Source organism: Hippocampus bargibanti, linkage group LG12 (genome assembly GCF_051943395.1).
Source record: "Hippocampus bargibanti isolate YZ-2025 linkage group LG12, ASM5194339v1, whole genome shotgun sequence".
NCBI lineage: Eukaryota > Metazoa > Chordata > Actinopteri > Syngnathiformes > Syngnathidae > Hippocampus > Hippocampus bargibanti.
The window spans coordinates 14,532,961-14,552,095 of record NC_142745.1 but is presented as its reverse complement, the minus strand read 5'-3'; the positions used below and the strand labels follow the sequence as shown (position 1 = coordinate 14,552,095).

Below are 19,135 nucleotides of genomic sequence, written 5' to 3'. Positions count from 1 at the left end.
CACATTATTCCATTTATGGAAGATCATTCACCAGTTTCAGCTATTTCTGTCAATTTTTAGTCAATTTATGGCTTTCCCAAAATGTTTTCCAGTACAGATGAGTACAGACGAGTACAGGTTTGTTTGCAACGAAATGGTGGACATTTGGAACACATCTTGGGGAAGCCATAAATTGCTGAAACTCTGGTGAATGCTCTTCCGTAAAATGAAGAATGTGTGGTTGAAATTTGAAAGAAATACTTTTTTAATCAAAGCCGCAATTGAATTTTTCACTGGTACGCATCTTTTTGGGTCACCCTGTACAATAGTCAATTTTACGAAAACTCATTTTCAGATTGATTCTGAAAAGTCGACCCGTTATTCATATTTTTGTCATCGTAGTAAACAAAAAACATATAAATCAGGCAAATAACTTTTTTTATTGGCAATTGAAAATGGAAAAAACTAATTCCATACGATACATATTTCTCACCTTCAACCACAAGCCAGGCGTTGCATGACTTGATGCCCGCCACAGCAGCGTAGATGCCAGCATCCAGTGGCAAGCAATCACGTACGATAAGTTTATGGATAAGCCTATCTTCAGAGACGCTGATTCCGAATTTTTCGCCATTTGACAGTAGCGCATTCTTGCCGAACCACCTGATCTCACTCAGCGGTGCAGTTAGGACGCAGACGAAGAGTGCATCCTGTCGTTCATCTGCCTTGACCTCTTGGATTTTAATTGCAAAGTCGACATCAGGTACTGAAGAATTATGAACACAGAAAATAAAAGAGATTATGATTAGTACTAGTAGTTGTAATACTCTCGCCCTAGAGGAAAGGCCAATCAACCCCAGTTTAATCCGACTATTCAATTAGTGTGGCAATTGGATGGAGGGGAGTTTTTGGATAATGCGATTAGGAGGTGACTGTTACGCATGATCACTTGTGAGCTGAGCTCAATAGACGACAGAGTCTGTGTATGTGTAAAAAATGTAAATTCCCTTCTGAGAATGTTTTGCAGGCCACAAAAGGGGGACTGCAATTGTATTATTGATGCAGTTCTACTCCTGTTCCATAATACAGGTAACATCCAAGTTACGACCGGTGTGAGTTACGACCACCCGTACTCACGACCATGACCGGCAGAACTTTTTTTTTTTAATTCTATGCCTGGCACCGCAACGTGCAAGCAGCCGGCAACGTGTACTACAATTTTGGCCAGCCAGCATGTCACACACTCGCACAGAAATCATCTGCGTGGCTACACTCAAAACAGTAGTTATACAGTGCAGATACCATCTCAGCAAAATCTCATGTAGTACTGTACAAAGGCTTTTTTCCTTCGGCGTCCGCCTGAGTCCGAGCCTGTGTGTCGGGCGACCTCTTCTGGCCGTTAGCAGGGAGAGCAGGGTAAGTATAACTTTTTTAAATTTATAAATGAACTGTACAGTAAACAGTTTTGTATATACAGTAAAGTCTCGTTATATCGATATCGGATATATCGATAGTCCCGGTTATATCGATACTATTTCTATGCACGCACGGAGAAAATTACATGCAAACAGGGTCGGATATATCGATAGTCCCGGTTATATCGATATTTTTCGGTCTGCCTTGAATATCAATATAACGAGACTTTACTGTATTACGGGTAGAGCTATACAGTAATAAAATGGAATAAAATACAGTAATAAAATAAAACAAAATAAGTGATAACAACGACACTAAAAGATAAGAATAAAATTCATAAATGAACTGTACAGTAAACAGTTTTGTATGCATTACACGTACAGTTGTACGGAATTAAAAATCGATAATACGAAATATAAAATGATATAAATGACACTAAAAGCTATGAAATGTATAAATGAACTGTAAACAATTTGGTATATAATCGTATTCAATAGAAAACGTTGCTTAAAAACAACAGATTGACATTGTATACAATCGTGTCGTGTAAACGTCACGTCGGCCATTTTGAATGGATTTCGACTTACGACCGTTTGACTTACGAGCATTTTGTCGGAACGGAACCCGGTCGTAACTTGGATGTTACCTGTAGTTGGTCACCACCTGGTTTAAAATATATCCCAATCTTGGAGGGTGTACCTTTAAAGTCGACCGTGAATACAGTGCCACCTTCCATATCCATGGAGTAAAGCATACTATCGTGTTTTTTGCCAACTTGCTTCAGAGAATGTTTTAGTTCGTCACATTCTTCTTTGGTGAAGGCGACCATTTCGCCATCCTGCAGTTGGAACACAGACACAAAAACATACCAAAATCCAGTGTCAAATTCTATCAAAACGTTCAATGCCGTGGATGTTGATATTCAATTCAACTGGGATCCAACCGTCCACTGCCTTCGATGAATATATTGGTTAAGTAAGGCGGGGAAGAAGGTCGCACCCAGGTGGTCTGTGAAATTCAGGTTTGTTAACCACAGGAAAGACAAACAAATCCCAGTCGATGCCGACGTTGCATCAATGTGGATTAAGATCAGCAGAGCTTTTGAGTTGAAGACAAAGAATAATCTGGTTTGTCGCGTGGATTACCAGGGAAATAAATTTGGAAGGAGAGCAAGTTTAACCACCTCACACTTCAACATAGTCTGTATACTTTGGGTATCAGCAGAGTATGTGTGACGGCAATTAGTGAAAAATGTTATGTCGCCATCTTGTGAAAGCATGATGCAGTTCAATGTGTCAATTTTCAACTCATGCCATGCGATGAGTCAGTGTCGGTTCTGACATGTTTATTGGTTGTATATCTGCCGATAAATAGTTATTTTGCCATCAAAACCTTTTATCGGTCTTGTCTTAGTTTGTCTGTCACAAAAGCTAAAAATACTAGTGTCAAAGTCACAGCTTCTTTTCACAAAATTGGCTTTTTTTCTCCGCATTTTGATCAGAAACCATTGTCTAGGATGAACCAACCTGAGCTGTATTCATTACTACGGAAAAAACACATTTATTTTTCTGGTAAAATAAGAGAGTCAACTCATACCTTTGGTAGGTTTGATGCTAATATCGTCAGAGACCAATATTTTGGAGATCTTGAAGGATAAGTCAAGATGCTCCACAAAGTCCAGGAGTAAATGAGTTAAGAACATCAGATTTCAACCTCAGCATCGTTGATACCAACGTCTCACCTTATAAAGATATATTTTACTATTCAGTTCTCTGAGCTCCAAATCCAAGTCAAAAGATGCTTCATCGTTGTCTTCCTCGATGTGTTTCAGAGAATCGATGTGTGAAACAAACTACAGTGTGAAAAAAACAAGCGGTAATTAAAGCTGCAAGCAGAGACAAACTCCTTGGTCCTCCTTTTTACGGTGAATATGGAAGATGTCATCGGAGTTTGACTCCACCCTTTTTTCCACATTAATTAGGGTACAAAACGTGGCAATTTGCCATCATCCATCACTGTAGTTTGGTGATTCCAAACATCTGTACCTGCGATCCATTTTAATTTATATTGCCTGAAATTTAAAAGGTGACATTCAACCATGTACAGTATATTTGTATGGTGAGATATTCATAGTGGCAGACAAAACAAACAATTACTTGTGTATCCAACTATGTGCCTTCATGCATCCATCAATCCGTTCCTTTTCTAATAATCTGTGACCCGCTGACATTCACAAGTACAGTGATACCTCAGTTTACGAACGCTTTAGCTCACGAACCTTTTGCCTTACGAACATTAAATTCGCGAGAATATAATCTTGGCATATGAACTAGTTTTTGGCGGACGAACCAAACCACACAGTCGAACTAGTTCAGACTAGTTTTCCACACCCCCTTTGAGCGCAGACGTGGTTTGCTATGGAATGGAGTACATTTGCTATTATGGGACCGAAAAGATCCCACCACAGGCTAGTGTTAAACCAAAGAGGAAACCAAAGTAAATTACGGTCGAGCAGAAGAAAGAGATCATCGAAAAACACGAACGAGGTGTGCGTTTGTTTGACTTAGCGTCGCAATACCAGTACGCTAAGTCGACCATTGCTACGTGTGGCTAAGGGTGTTTCTGTGTTGTCCAAGCAACAGTCTCGGGCAATAGAAGAGGTTGAAAAACTTCTGTTGATTTGGATAAACGAAAAGCAACTAGCAGGGGACATTGTGAGTGAGGGTATTATCACAGAGAAAGCTCGGCAACTTCACTCGGATATCATCAAGAGGCAACTACATCAACGACCATCCTAAAGGTAAATAAAACAACTTTATTATACAGTACAGTTTATTTCTTTAATTACAATACAATAGCAGATTTATTATACATAAAATAAGGTATATTTTGTGTAGTTTTAAGGATTATTTAGTAGAAAATTATGTTTTATGGGGACCCGGGAACAGATTGTTCTCATTTTTAATGGTTTCTTATTGGAAATAAATGTTTTCCCCTTACACACACTTTCTCTGAACCAATTAAATTCGTAAGCTGAATTATCACTGTACATAGGTGGGGACGTTGAGAGAAGACAGTTCATAGCAGCCAATATATTTTGTTTTGATGCTTTGCCCAATATATTTTTCCAATATAAAACGTGTGACTTAGCTAAACTCAAGGTAAAATGAATGATGATCAAATAAACCAGTTTCCGATGACACCCATTCTGGTGAATTCTATGGTTGAAGCAGTGAAATTGACCGCAAATGTCTGAATCAGATCGTGCGTCAGCACGATTGAGTGATTGTTGGTGGTGCAGTGTTGTTGGTGACCATAAAACTACAGACAATGACAATGCAATCTCGTGCTAAGTCAGAAGAATAATTCTAAAAAAGACATTCCAAAAGGCTTTCGTAAAGCATAGGTGTCGAAAAAGAAGAGATCAGCAGTATATTTACAATCCGGCGTGTACCTCTGCAATGTCGATGCCTTGCTCTTGCTTCATCTGCTTAAGTTTTGTTAACATCCCGCGGAAATTGGTGATGCCGTGTTCGGCACAGATGCGCTCGTAGTCTTTCTTATCGGCATTCATGAGGATTTCCCAGACCTTCTCCTCTGGTGTTGGCTCCTTTTGAACTTGCGGTGCCACTTGAGGAGCGCCGCTACAGGAAATCACCAATGAAATAAGTTTACAAATATGTATTTATTTATCTGTATGTTTGTTTATTCATTTGTTGATTTTATGCTGATCTGATTCACAGTTGTGTTGAACATACAACGACAAAGGAACTAACCGTTTTTTCAGCTTTTTACGAAGAAAGTCTGGTATATCTGAAGGAAGACAAGAAGATCATAGAATCGATTGTGATTGTCAGTTGAAATAATACATTGCTGACCTTTCTTTGTCAAAGCTGCTTCCGTGAAGGCATATGATTGCCGTGCCGAATGTAAAGTGCAGTCAGCAACATTTTAGTAAATCGTCAAATGTCGGCTTGGTTTGACTAGTTTAAAGTGTACTCAACTTTCTGCCACCTCATTGGCAGGTTTGACAGGGGTGTGTCATCGTAAAATGCACTCAGTCCACCGGAACGGCCAGTGAGGCGTAAGCAAATTTGCGAAATTTCCAAACTAACAAACACTTGACCCATGGAAAAAAATGGAGACGTGCTAGTTTTTACACGAAGCGCACGTACCACTGTCTCGGAAAATAGGGCCCTACTTGTATAACAGTTGCATTAAGAATGGGTCGATTCCCACACCTGCACCTCCTTGTGCAGACATGAATTATCAATCCATGATGAATCGAACAGTGACACTTAGCTGGGGAAACTAACAATATAATACGGGAAATACAATTTCATTAAGTTAATAATAATAATAATAATAATAATAATAATAATAATAATAATAATAATAATAATAATAATAATAATAATAATAATAATAATTCATCCATCTATTTTCCGTACCGCTTATTCCTCATTAGGGTCGCGGGGGGGGGGGGGGGGGTGCTGGAGCCTATCTCAGCTGTCTTCGGGCACGTGGCGGGGGACACCCTGAATTGGTTGCCAGCCAATCGCAGGGCACACAAAGACGTACAACAGTCACTCTCACACTCACACCTAGGGACAATTTGGAGTGGTCAATCTGCCTGCCATGCATGTTTTTGGAGTGTGGGAGGAAACCGGAGGACCCGGAGAAAACCCACGCAGGTCCGGGGAGAACATGCAAACTCCACACAGGGAGGCCGGACCGGGACACGAACCGGCAACTGCACCGTGAAGCCGGTGTGCTAACCACTCGACTACCGGGCCGCCTAATAATAATAATAATAATAATAATAATAATAATAATAATAATAATAATAATAAAGGTAACTTCACAGTCACAGGATAAGTGTTTTCTGCCAGCGTTCACTCAACCCGGAATAACTCAAAGCTAGATATCTACATAGCCAATAAATAGCCAGCTAGCTAGCTAGCTAAGAGATAGCAAATAGATAGCTAGCTAGCTAAGAGATAGCAAATAGATAGCTAACTAGATAGTCAGCTAGCTAGTTAGATAGATAAGAGATAGCAAATAGATAGCTAGCTAGATAGCCAGCTAGATAGCCAGCTAGATAGCCACATTGAATGAGTACATATTGTGGGCTAATTATTATTATTTTAATATTATTATATTAATAGACAGCAAATAGACTTAAAGTAGCGAGGTGTTTGCACGGGCACTTCTCTCTGGATGTGGATGAGAACCACAAGCCGGATTGTGGCCTCTGTGGTTTTGTGCATTAAACATCCAACAGCTCGTACCTGGTATTTAAAAGAATGGTTCCTGTTTTGCTAGAGGAAGAGGCAAACACAAGTACAGTAAAGTCTCGTTATATCGATATCGGTTATATCGATCGTACTGCTTATTACGATACTATTTCTATGAACTCAAGGAGAAAATTACATGCCGCAGGATCGGATAGATCCATAGTCCGGTTATATCGATATTTTTTCCGACTCCCGAGAATTTCGATATAACGAGACTTTACTGTATTATAATATAAGAAAACCTTGATTTGTCTCACAGTGGAGATATTTTCATTGTATTGCAGAAAAAGCATGAAAAGGAGAAGTAGAGTAACCAAAGTAGATAAATAAATATGACTGATAAAATGTAAATATAGGCATGATAAAAATGGCTGAGTTACGGTGATTCCAGGTGTTCAAGGACTGTCTCGTCAACACCCTGACTGCGATCGGCATCTCCCTCTTGCAGCAAGGTTCTATCAGTATCAGTTCAGAAAACAAATCCATCACACCAATCCAGTGGGGGATGCTATCAACTGTATACAAATGTTTTGCATTGTGGTACTCACTATTTGCTAGCAGTAATGCCCCTTTTTTCAACTGTCTGTGACAAAGTTGACATGACAGGTGTACACATTTCACTGCATTTCACTGACTTTCTAAAATGTCAATCTGCTATAAAAATATGTGTTGAATCACTAAAATATTTTCTGTCATGAGAACCATCACAATTCCCCAATGATAATGGCTCACCTGGAAAAACAGTCATGTCTCTTCTTTAAATTTTTAACTTATAACGGCAAAACATTTGTCTTTTTCTGGTCACAATGTATTCAGGAAGTGCTACGACATTTCTACACGGCAGTCATCAAATCAATCCTGTGTTCTTCCATCATGGTTTTGGTCCGAGGCCGCCACAAAAATGGACAAAATCCGAATTAAACGGACAGTTAAGATGGCAAAAAAAACATCATTGGCACCGTCGTACCCACTCTCGAGGACCTTCACACTGTAAGAACCAAGACAAGGGCACGGAAAATCCTACTGGACCCTCTGCACCCTGCCCACCACCTTGGGCAGGGTGCAGCGACTCCCCTAGCTCAGGTAGGCGCTACCGATCCATGTGCACCAAATCCAGCAGACGTTTAAACTTTTTCCCCCGTCACCATGAACTCTCTAAACCACAGGTGTCAAAGTCAAGGCCCGGGGTCCAAATCCGGCCCGCCACATCATTTTATTCGGCCCGCGAAATGAAATCTAACTTGTGAAATTCCGTGATGCTTGTTAAAGTCTGAACCAAAATTTCAAATTGTCCCATGTAAACCACAATAACAGTCATTATTATTGACTTCAAATTTGAAAACTAGTTATTCATTATTTTGTTGTGTGCTATGTATATATTGTGTGGAGATGATGAAACATTTATATGGTTTCCCAATATTCATAACGGCCCTCCAAGGGAAACCGGAACGACGAAGTGGCCCGCGACAAATATGAGTGTGACACCACTGCTCGAAACAGTAACCCAACTATTTATTATAGTACCTATGCTTATCTGTGGCTGTAAAGTGTCCTCGAGAGCTTTGAAAGGCGCTTAAAGGACAACCAGCACCATTTGCTTGTTTCCTAATCGACATCAGAAAAACGTTTTATAGCATCTAAAATACCCAAAACACGCAGGCTGATATTCTTAGTCAAATGCCATGCACCAATAAAAATGGGTTAAAGTGTCCCAAAACTACTTCAAAATGACCTCAGAAAGTTTCAATTTCAGAAGCTCCCGCCTCCTTGTTCGTGACGTCACGCCAGGACGTCTAGACTTGCTCGGGGATAAAAAAAAAATGGCTTCAGATTCGGAGAAGATGCTTTCTTGTTACTCATCCAGTTATGAATATGATTCAAATAGTTCTGAAGAGGAAAGCATAAATGTTTGTAATTGATTGAAGAAGTCCTTCCGTCTCATTTTGAGGCGTTTGGACTCCAATGTAGCACCCAGAAAATGCACAAAATGGCAACCAAGCTCCGTTGGAAATGGGCTGATTTTGTCTGTTGGGAAGTATGAAATAGTAGTCTTGGTGCAACACACGATTCACCATCGCGTTATTTATGTGTTTTCCTTCTAATTTCGCCATCAACACGGATCAACACTAAGTTTAGACCAAACAAAGTACCCAAAATGCATTGTGTGTCGCTTACTCGGTCAGCGGCGTTCCAAACGTGACGTCATGTCAGGCATCGTCATCAACTCGAAAACAAGACTTCCTGAATATTCAGCGCGAGTCTTAAAATGTAAAATATAGCTATATGTGGTGGCATATTTGTAAAATACGCTCAGTAGAAATCATTTGAAGTGATTTTACAAATTACGGACACAACTTGTCCGGTAGTGTCGGTTGTCCTTTAAAATATAATGTATTATTATTATTAGTAGTAGTAGCTGTATAGTGCCTCTCTACCTTTTTTATGATGATACTAGTGCAGGGTGCTCTACCGAAGACAAATTCCTTGCGCGGTCTACATACTTGGCCAATAAAGATGATTCTGGTCTTACCGTCCCCATATGTCTTTTGAAGTTCCTTGGCTTTCGAGAATCCCACTGTGAACAAATATATTTTTTTATTATTATCCTATTCGCACAGGCTGTCCTAACCTGCTTATTTATTGTTCCAAATACCCTCAATAACATTCAGGACAGCGGTGCAAATTGCTCTTCCGTAATCATTTGTTGCATAGCACTTGTAGGTGTCGGCATCCTCTGGGGCCACCTTGGGAAACTGATGAAAAAGCACTTTTTTATGATCATTGAAGACTTTTTTTTGAGGGCGGGGGGGCGCTATGGAATTCATATATTTTGATTAGCACCATACCTCCAACGTATGCTCGTGTGATGCCTCGTTGTAGTTTTGGCGACAGGTATCCGGGTGAAAAACGATTTCTCCGTTTGATCGGGTCCACGTGACCGTGGGTTTTGGATTCCCCACAACAATGGCTTTAAATGCTGTACTTTTACCTGAGATATATGAGGACATGTGCCATTAGGAAAGATAATCACACTATTGATTATTGGTAAAGTATTGGAAGCTAACCTTCTTGAATCGTAATTGCGATGGGTTTCCGGGAAAAATCCGGGGTTGTCTTTCCTTCTGGAAGTTCCACCTCAAACTGCGTTATCATGACACCCGGCACTTTGGACTTCTTTCTAATTCCTAATTAAATGGGAATAAAATACCCGACACACACTATTCGTCAAGAGTCAAGAATATTGCAATTTGGGTGAAAATTCAATATAAAACAACATTTACTGTGACCTTAGTTTGACCTTAATCTGAACCTTTTGAGAGGCACTGAACCCAACCAGGTAAAATGCACATTCATCTGATCCACCCTTACTTAACTCATTCACGTCCATTCACAAATATATTCAGGAATTGAAAATATGACGTAGAGCGCCATCCCGAATTTCTTCGGGTTTTGTTTTTTCTTGTTTGGGTGCCGATAAAGCGCTCCTAAATTATATGGATCTGGAGTTATATGAGCTTGACATGAGGGCAGCTGTCCAAAGTACAATGCAATACATACATATTGGTATAGATCGCAATTTAACGATAGTTGAAGCTGGAACAAAGCGCTAACACGGAAAAAAAGAAAATGTTGCCCCCTTGTGGAAGGGAAAAAAACATTGCCAGAGGTCTGGCGAGCGCTTTATCGGCACCCCAGCAAGAAAAAACAAAAGCCGGACAAATTCGGGAATGGCGCTCTACATCATATTTTCCATTCCCGAATAAATTCGTGGATGGCGGTGAATGAGTTAAACAGTCCTCTTCGTTGTAATGTTCATATTACGACATAAGATGACTAAGAAGACAACTAACAAGTGTTCAACAGTACATCTCCATTACACGGTTTCATACAAGATGTTCTCTGAGGGATTTCGCCCCTGAACCTATTGCGTAATCAGGTTGTTACAGAGTCTGAAAAAGTCATAGAAAGGCATCAAATTCAACATCGACCCCAAAAAATAAAATGAAAAATAAAATGTGGATTTTGCGTATCAGCCCCTTGTTCAAGAGTTGCAAGTAAGAATGAAATTTCAAATTCAAAGCAGGTATCCTGAATTTTTCACAAGTGTGTGCACAAAGGAAATTGATGAAGGCTGTAATTTAAAGAACAGGCACAATGGACAAGGTGGTGAATATTCTTGAGAATAATTGTGAAACAGTGTTGAGAGTTGAAATCAACCCCACGCTAAGATTCCCAGTAATAACCATTTCTGCCGGAAGAAGATTACTGTAAGTATCCAATAAATTATACAGGCTTGCTTCAAGAAAGTGACAGACGAGACCAACCCTACGCCCAAACTCATCTTCACAAGTAACATTTATTTACTGACGGCATATTTTCTTTATAAAAAAAATCTATTGCTCTATCATACAAAAAAGGATGTTAATTCATGTTCTAAGTACGCAACACATGATTACAGCTCAGTGACAACACAGTAACAGCATGCCCTCCCATCACATAATGAGCAATTCACTTTGTAAGGTCAAGAGCAGGATCGCTGTCGTACATCAGTGTATGTAGCCTTTTATCTTAACAGCAGTTAAAATAAAAGTATGTATTTTTAATCAATCCCAGTTGAGATTTATTCAGCAATATGCACCTTAAAATATGTGGATAAATAAACATGCTTGTTTATGACATATTCAAGAGCACTTTTATTATAAGCCAAGTTATGGTCTTATTTTGATGAAACATATTTTGATGTTGTTGGCTAGGGGTGAGTGCAATGTTTAAAGATGATTGAAAATGTTTTAAAATGCAGAATAAACCCCACTTAAGGCACCGAAACCACGTCAAAAGTTACTTTTTAGCATAGTAGGACTCAGATGTGAGTTAAATAAGCTCATCACCACACTAGTCATGTCGCCATGAAGCACTGGTGTCAAAGTCAAGGCCCGGGGGCCAAATGTGGCCCTCCAAATCATTTTCTTCGGCCCGCGAAAGCAAATCAAGCATGACGCTTGCTAATGTCTGAACCAAAATTTCACATTTTCCCAGGTAAACCTTCATAACAGTCATTATTTCTTACTTCAAATGTGAAAACTAGTTATTCATTAACTCATTTGCTGCCATTTCCCAATTTATTTGTGAATTGAAAAGTGTGGGGGCTGTCAATAAAAAGCTGGTGAGACCGATGTCAATGTTTTTTTTTTTTATCACAAGGGTCCAGCATCTGCCTTTTGTCCATGTTAGTACTTTGTTAAAGCACTATATCAATCAATATGTATTATATGTACAGCCGCCCCATTTCAAGCTCAGATAACTCCAGACCCATATAAATTATGAATTCTCTTTTTTCTGATGAAAGAAGAGAGTCTATGGTTTATTGAGTGTTTATGAAAACTCAAAATTTTGTGGGTCCTGGAATTTGAGTGACAATGACAAAAACCCTGGCCACATATTTGCACATCATCTGGCAGTGAATGAGTTAATTTGGCAAAGTCAAAGTCATCTTAATTGTCAAATATGCTCATATGCATGACATGTAGCACAGATGGAATTACTGTCCTCTCGGACCCAGCGTGCAAGGCACTTATAATGACTTTGACAAACATAAAAAACACGAAAACGCCAATTTGCCGGGAGAGAGAGGAGCCGCTGCGTGTTCATGCGCCGCCATCTTGGGAAAAAAACAAAATAACAAATAATATGACAACACAAATACACAGAGTCATTCATTCTTCAGCACTTGCTGTACCCTGTTTGTGACATGAAGCAGTTCTAGATGAATTTGTTCTGTGGAGGGAATGAAATATTCTCATAGCTTCTCCAAATTAATAACGGCCCCCAAGAGCTACCGTAACTACCATGTGGCCCATAATTTACAACATAATCTTTTCTTACAGATGGTGTTTTTAGGTGTTATATTACTTGACATGTTTCGGGGTATACTTCCGCCTTCGTCAGAGTGTCTCTAATACAACTACCATGTGGCCCGCGGCGAAAAATGAGTTTGACACCCTTGCCATCGAGTAAATATTGTAGTCAACCACAGCACCCTCTAGCTAGAAGCGACAGAAGCAGCATGCAAGCTTTTGCTTATATTCATTTAGAAATTGGCAAAATAATTAGCAAAGGAATAAATGTGTTGATCGAAGCCCACCTCAAACATGCAATCCACCACTATGAAGTAATGCACTTACACAGAGTGAATTGTATGTGAAATTTTGATCACCATTCAGCACTGCATACCTTTTCCATTTGGGTGACCTCTCTCTGGAACTTTGCCAAAACACGCAATGGGATCGCAGGAAATAGGAACAGGACACAGTTTAGAAGGAATCCCGACAAAGCACCACGCCACGGTGGCGCTTTGGCAGGATTGCGGGACGCACAATATTCCATATTCACCAAGAATGGGAGTATCAGTTAAAAAACACGCTTTTTAGAGACATCTGACGCACAGTGGTTAGTCACAAAATGATGAACATGGTGTCAGCAATGTGACTGAACGAATGAATGCAATGTTAATATCTCCCTGGAGGATTTTTTTTGACAGTGCTTGAGAGGAAACGGCGTCTTTGGGGTAATGCACAATTTCTCTCATAGCAATTTTTGCCTCATTTCATTTCCCCGAAGACTCATTCATCCTTTGTGGAGTTGCCCTCAACTGCAGTGAGGAGGTGCTTTCAGCATCCTTCTTAAGAGCACCAGATACCTCTCACAGTCTTTTCTGGAAAATGACTAGTATTATGAGAAGAACACATATTTCTTGGAGATTCATTGTAAGTTTGGATCAGCTTCAAAAAAAAAAAAAACACTGAACCTCTTCAACTTCTTTTTTCCAACAATACCAGAAAGACTTTTCTTGGTGGGTCTTCTTCATTTTCGGGATCAGAGAAGATTATGATGTAAAAACTGTGCTATATGATCCAAAAAAAAGATGTCGGTTTTACAAAACTTTGATGACTTTTGTCAGTGTCTGAAACTCATGAAAAAAAGTTAGCAGACACCAGACAACTCTGAAAAGTTGCCTGCCCAGCCATAAAGTTGCCTGCCCCATTTTTCACAATTTGAAACACAATAAGACAATTAATCGCCCCAAAAAACATTGTTGCAAAGTATTAACAGTGTTTGAAGTAATGTCTGCCCGGGGCGTACAACTTTTACGTCGCGCGTACAACTTTAACGTCAGGCGTACAACTTTCAAAACGACTCGGGTCTTCCGACAACTTCTTCAAGAAAAAAATGTTTTTTTTTTCAAATCATCAATTATTCAATAAAGCAAAAGCGAGAAGCAAACCGCAACAAGCCATGTGGACGCCTCTTTCTAAGCGCCTTTCAAAACTTTCAAGTACACTTCAGTCACAGTATAGTCCGAAGCACGAAACGGGCTTCTGATTGGTTGCCGTGCCGAGTATGCAAATTGCCAAACGAACGGTCGTTTGGCAATTTGCATACTCGGCACTATACCGACTATACCGTGACTGTAATGAGTACTTGAGAGTTTTGAAAGCCGCTTAAAAAGAGGAGTGCACGTGGCTTTGAGCAGACAACGCAACGCAAACATTCCATTGTACACCATGACAACAAACGACTAGTGGAGCAAAATCTTCAGAAAGGGATATTTACCATACATTTAGCAAGGGAGCATTTGTGGTAGGTACTTCCTTAATTAAAAAAAATCATTTATACTTAGCAATAATGTTTTTTGTTTTTTTGGCGATTAGTCGTTTTATTGTGTTTCAAGTTGTGAAAAATGGGGCAGGCAACTTTATGGCCGGGCAGGTACTTTTCCGGGTTGTCTGCCCGAGTGTCCGCTAACTTTTTGTCATGAGTTCCAAACACTGGGAGTAAGGATTGATAATCAGAATATATAACAGAACAACATTTTAAAATTAAGTAATTGATGTACATACCACAAATGCTCCCTTGCTTAATTTATCGTAAATATCCCTTGCTGATGATTTTGCTCCAGTTGTTGTTCGTCCATACACTGTTTGGCATGTTACACAATGCAACTCCTCTTTCCACGATGCTTTTAATGTACGTTTACGTTTTGTAGCGACATAAATTTTGTTAGCTTCTTTTGAATCTTTCTTCTGGGGCTAAGGTTTTGGCTTGATTCCTAACCACCTATACATTTTTCCTGTGTTCTCTGTGCATCTACTTTGGAAAATGATATGCAAATGCACCCGGAAGCACAAAGTTATTCGATGCAGGCTTCTGATTGGCTGCCAAAGTATGCAATTTGCAGTATACAAAATTGCATGCAAAGTATGCCAAATTAGTATGCAGAGTATGCAAATTGCCAAACGAACCGAAATCCCGAAATTTCCAAACCGATCGAATATTTCGAAATTGGAATAAAGCAAATGTTTAATTTATAATAAATAATAAATATTATTATTTTATTTTTTCTTGAAAAAGTTGTCGGCCACCTAGGCTGTAAGTTTAACGCCCGACGTAAAAGTTGCACGCCCCGGGCATCCGGGCAGACGTTATTTCAGACACTGCTTTTGTACATTTTTCACATTTTGTTCTTAGAAAAAAATGTCGGTTTTTCCAAAACCTTGATGACTGTTGTACATGTTTCATATTATTTTCCTGAGATGTCCAAGATCATGTAAAACACTGCTGAAAAGAAAGTACACAAGCAACATGGCTGATGAAGAGAGAGTGGCCTTCATATTTCACTTACCTTTCTGCCCGGCGGCAGTTTGATCGGTTACCTTTGACTTTTTCCACATCTTGCCGCTAGGAGATTTCCAAGGAATCTGTCAACAAAAAAGAAAATGGACACGGTCAGCATGTCACAGCAATATTTTTAGGGCTACGGGTAAAGTATAGAATAGAATGAAAGAGATAGTTAAGATAATATTACACATATTGAAATACATTGTTTCATTGGCCGTATATTTTTACATATATCATTAATATATTGTCCAATATAAATTGTAATATATGATTTTAGTTGTTTATCAATATAAAATTATGTATACAGTGATACCTTGGCTTACGAACGCTTTCCCTTACGAACATTTCGCCTTACGAACACGAAATTTTTGAGAATATAATCATGGCATATGAACTGGTTCTCGGCAAACGAACCATGGTGGCAGGCGGTCTAGTGGTCGGCGGAAGAACACCAAACCACACAGTCGAACAGCGCTACGGTGGCTGACGGACTAGTTTTTCACACCCCCTTTGAGTGAAGACGTGGTTTGTTATCGAGTGGAGTACTTTTGCTCTTATGGGACCGAAAAAGACCCCACCACAGGCTAGTGGTAAGCCTAAGAAGACATTACATAAAATTACGATCGATCAGAAGAAGGAGATCACAGCGGCTGGCGGACTAGTTTTCGTCACCCCGTGGTTTGTTATTGAGTGGAGTACTTTTGCTATTATGGGACCGAAAAAGACCCCACCACAGGCTAGTGTTAAGCCGAAGAGGACACAAAAGAAAATGGCGGTTGAGCAGAAAAAGATCATCGAAAAACACGAACGAGGTGCGCGTTTGTGTGACTTTGCTGTCCCAGTACCATTACGCTAAGTCGACCATTGCTACCATCCATTGACAACTACAATCACAAATGTAAATAAAATGACTTTATTATAAAGTATAATTTATTTATTTAATTACAATACATTAGCACATTTATTATACATAAAATAAGGTATGTTTTGTGTAGTTTTAAAGCTTATTTAGTAGAAAATTGTGCTTTATGGGGACCTGGGAACAGATTATTCTCATTTTTAATGGTTTCTCATGGGAAATAAATGTTTGGCAGACGAACTTTTCGCCTTACACACACATTCGGGGAACCAATTAAGTTTGTAAACTGAGGTATCACTGCATTTTGTACTATAAAAATTCATAGATTACACATTATTTTGTAATTTATTTCAGTATATGAAAAGCGGCAATTATTTGTATATTTTGCAATATATGACAATACATAGCAATATATTATGAATAATATATAATGTATTGTACAATATATGTATACATAATAAATGAATTTAAAATATAAAATATATGGGGATATGACATAGAATACAATATATTATAATATACTATCATATATTATATTGAAATATTTACTTTCATTTGGTAAGGGGACATAGGACTGTTCTGTTTTCTTTCCATTGGAAATTCTAGTTGTTGAATTAAATGTGTCCTAACGGCCTTGAACAGTGAACAATAAAGGAGTTATCAAATTCGATCCAGTCCGATTTAATAAACAGTGATTCCCCGTGAATGGCAATATATTTTCTTACTTTCTTTTATGACATTTGTGAGAACACCACCCAACCTATATCTAAATAATCTCAAATGTCTTTGGCCCCACACTATGTGACGACCTAGCCACCTGGCGGCTACGGGTTTAACGGCAAATGCCTAACAGCATTTCCAGCCGCTCAAATGTTCTACGCCAAGTTCATAGCTTGGCAGAACTTGGCCCCATTGACAAGACCCCACGGTGACAAATGAGCACTAATGGACATACTAAAACTTCCCAATGGATTTCCACATTTAGTTCATTGCTGTGGGCTGACAAGCTAATCCATGTTTAGCACGTCAAACGGAGCGAAAGAAAAACAAACAAACCAAACAACAACAGTTTCTTATTTGGGGCTGCAAACACCCTTTGAACGTTTGACTTGCCAGCCGGTATTGGAACATAACGCACTTCTTCGCAGCATCAGTGGTGTGAATAATGTCAGCTGCTTGTTTGTTTTCAGTGCGAAAAAAAAAAATCCTGTTTATCCCAATTCTTGCCTTCCCTTTTGAAAGGCCACGTATCAATTTGATACCATCGTCTAAAGTTCATCAGGCCCCGACACCTTCGCAGCTCTTGACTCTCACGCTCCCGCGCTGCCTGGAAGCAACTGACCAGTTTAGAAAGCGTGACATTCAAAAGTGAGAAAGGCTCTACGCGTTATTAAATTGATTTTACATCAAATCTATATCCCTACCCCTTGGGTAGGACGTCTAAATGACCCATGTGGGAACTGAATACGTTGTAACACATAGAACGCTATGTAAATACTGCCAGCAAATTTTTTTAACATCATGTACTGGCTACTATTCAACACCCACATATTTTACAATGCAAGCTGTTTACAATGCCTATTTGTATTCCTTCCAGACAAAACCGAGAAATAACAAACTACAATACATTTTCTTCATCTTCACCAACCTGCTTACAGTCCTTGTTGCTTTGAGCTTAACTGCTTTTTGCTATTTTTTTCAATAGTTCCCCCCTCGGCGGTGTGTAGGTCTGCACTTGATGCTTCTTTTCCCGTCCGCTGTCGCAAGCGCTTGATACTTTTTTTGTCTTTGCTCTAGGAGACGTACAGTAGTCTGAGGTTGGGCGCATGGTCGTGAAGTGGTGGGGAGAGAGGGACCCATGGAAGGGTGGGTCAAAGAGCAGGTTAAAAACCTCTTATGGATTTTTTTTTGCCACCGATAACTGTCAGACGAATGAAAGTGGAGTGTTTTTCTTATCAGGGTGAAGTCTATATTTGGACAACATTTTAATTCTTCTGATTTGCTATACTGAAAAGGATCCTTTGATACCCCCCTCTTTCATTTAGAACTGGTTCATGTTACAAAGAGTGTACACCAAGTGCTGAAGAATGAATGAGTCTGTGTCTTTTCGTTGTCATATTATTTATTTAGTTTTTTTTTTTTTTTCCCCCAGATGGCGGCGCGTGAACACACAGCGACTCCTCTCTCGGCAAATTGGCGTTTCCGTGTTTATTATGTTTGTCAAAGTCATTACAAGTGCCTTGCACGCTGGGTCCGAGAGGACAGTAATTTAATCTATGCTGTATGACATGCATATTAGCATATTTGACAATAAAGCTATCTTTGACTTTGATACTTGTAAGATAAGTGAAAAATACATTTTTTGCTGTGGTTTTCTGTATGTTGTCGCAAACAAAAGTTGCAGGGCTTTTTTTATTTTTTTTATATGAGTTAATGGGTCTGTGGGCCCCATTTTTCTGAGCAAGTCTTGGGTGGTGGTTTGAATGCATATTTTACCATTTTAGAGGGTGAAAAGCTAGCCTGGTTCCGATTGGAAATAATTTGTCTAAATCCCTTTGTAGATGTTTATCCAAATGCAAACCTCAGAATTTGCCCAAAATGGCTACCTCAAACCTATGAATTTGCCCAAAATGGCTACGTCAAACCTCAGAATTTGCCCAAAATGGCTACCTCAAAACAAAATGTTCAATCTCAGGTCAGGGCCTTTGGCAAATGTTCGTGTGTCATTATACAAAAGACACCTCAAACCTTTTTGTGTTGAACAGTTAGACTCTCCATAAGGTGTTACATAATGAGTTAAAATAATAAGAATAGCCCAGCACGCAGTGGACGGGGTACGACCGCCAGCTATCCCCCCCCCCCCCTCTAAAATGTTCCTTTTTGGTTGGCGAGTTGTAGTAGGCGATTC

General features: G+C 39.4%; 1 protein-coding gene across 3 annotated transcripts in view; it reads right to left on the bottom strand.

The window, feature by feature from the left end:
* The window catches only part of LOC148890615 (immunoglobulin-like and fibronectin type III domain-containing protein 1), a 33,081-nt gene extending 15,009 nt beyond the window's left edge, over nucleotides 1-18,072 (bottom strand). For 2 of the 3 annotated variants that reach the window (XM_089010265.1, XM_089010266.1), the window contains exons 1-11: nucleotides 17,876-18,072; nucleotides 15,373-15,448; nucleotides 9,758-9,877; nucleotides 9,539-9,681; nucleotides 9,346-9,445; nucleotides 9,223-9,267; nucleotides 5,172-5,208; nucleotides 4,850-5,039; nucleotides 3,137-3,247; nucleotides 2,095-2,233; nucleotides 473-745 (exon numbers count right to left, since the gene is read on the bottom strand). In XM_089010265.1, coding sequence (XP_088866391.1) covers nucleotides 473-745; nucleotides 2,095-2,233; nucleotides 3,137-3,247; nucleotides 4,850-5,039; nucleotides 5,172-5,208; nucleotides 9,223-9,267; nucleotides 9,346-9,445; nucleotides 9,539-9,681; nucleotides 9,758-9,877; nucleotides 15,373-15,421 — 1,207 coding nt within the window. In that variant the 5' untranslated portion in view covers nucleotides 15,422-15,448; nucleotides 17,876-18,072. The remainder of the gene's footprint in view (nucleotides 1-472; nucleotides 746-2,094; nucleotides 2,234-3,136; nucleotides 3,248-4,849; nucleotides 5,040-5,171; nucleotides 5,209-9,222; nucleotides 9,268-9,345; nucleotides 9,446-9,538; nucleotides 9,682-9,757; nucleotides 9,878-15,372; nucleotides 15,449-17,875) is intronic. The other variant, XM_089010267.1, reaches the window with a different exon arrangement.
* Between the last annotated feature and the right edge of the window lie 1,063 nt (nucleotides 18,073-19,135).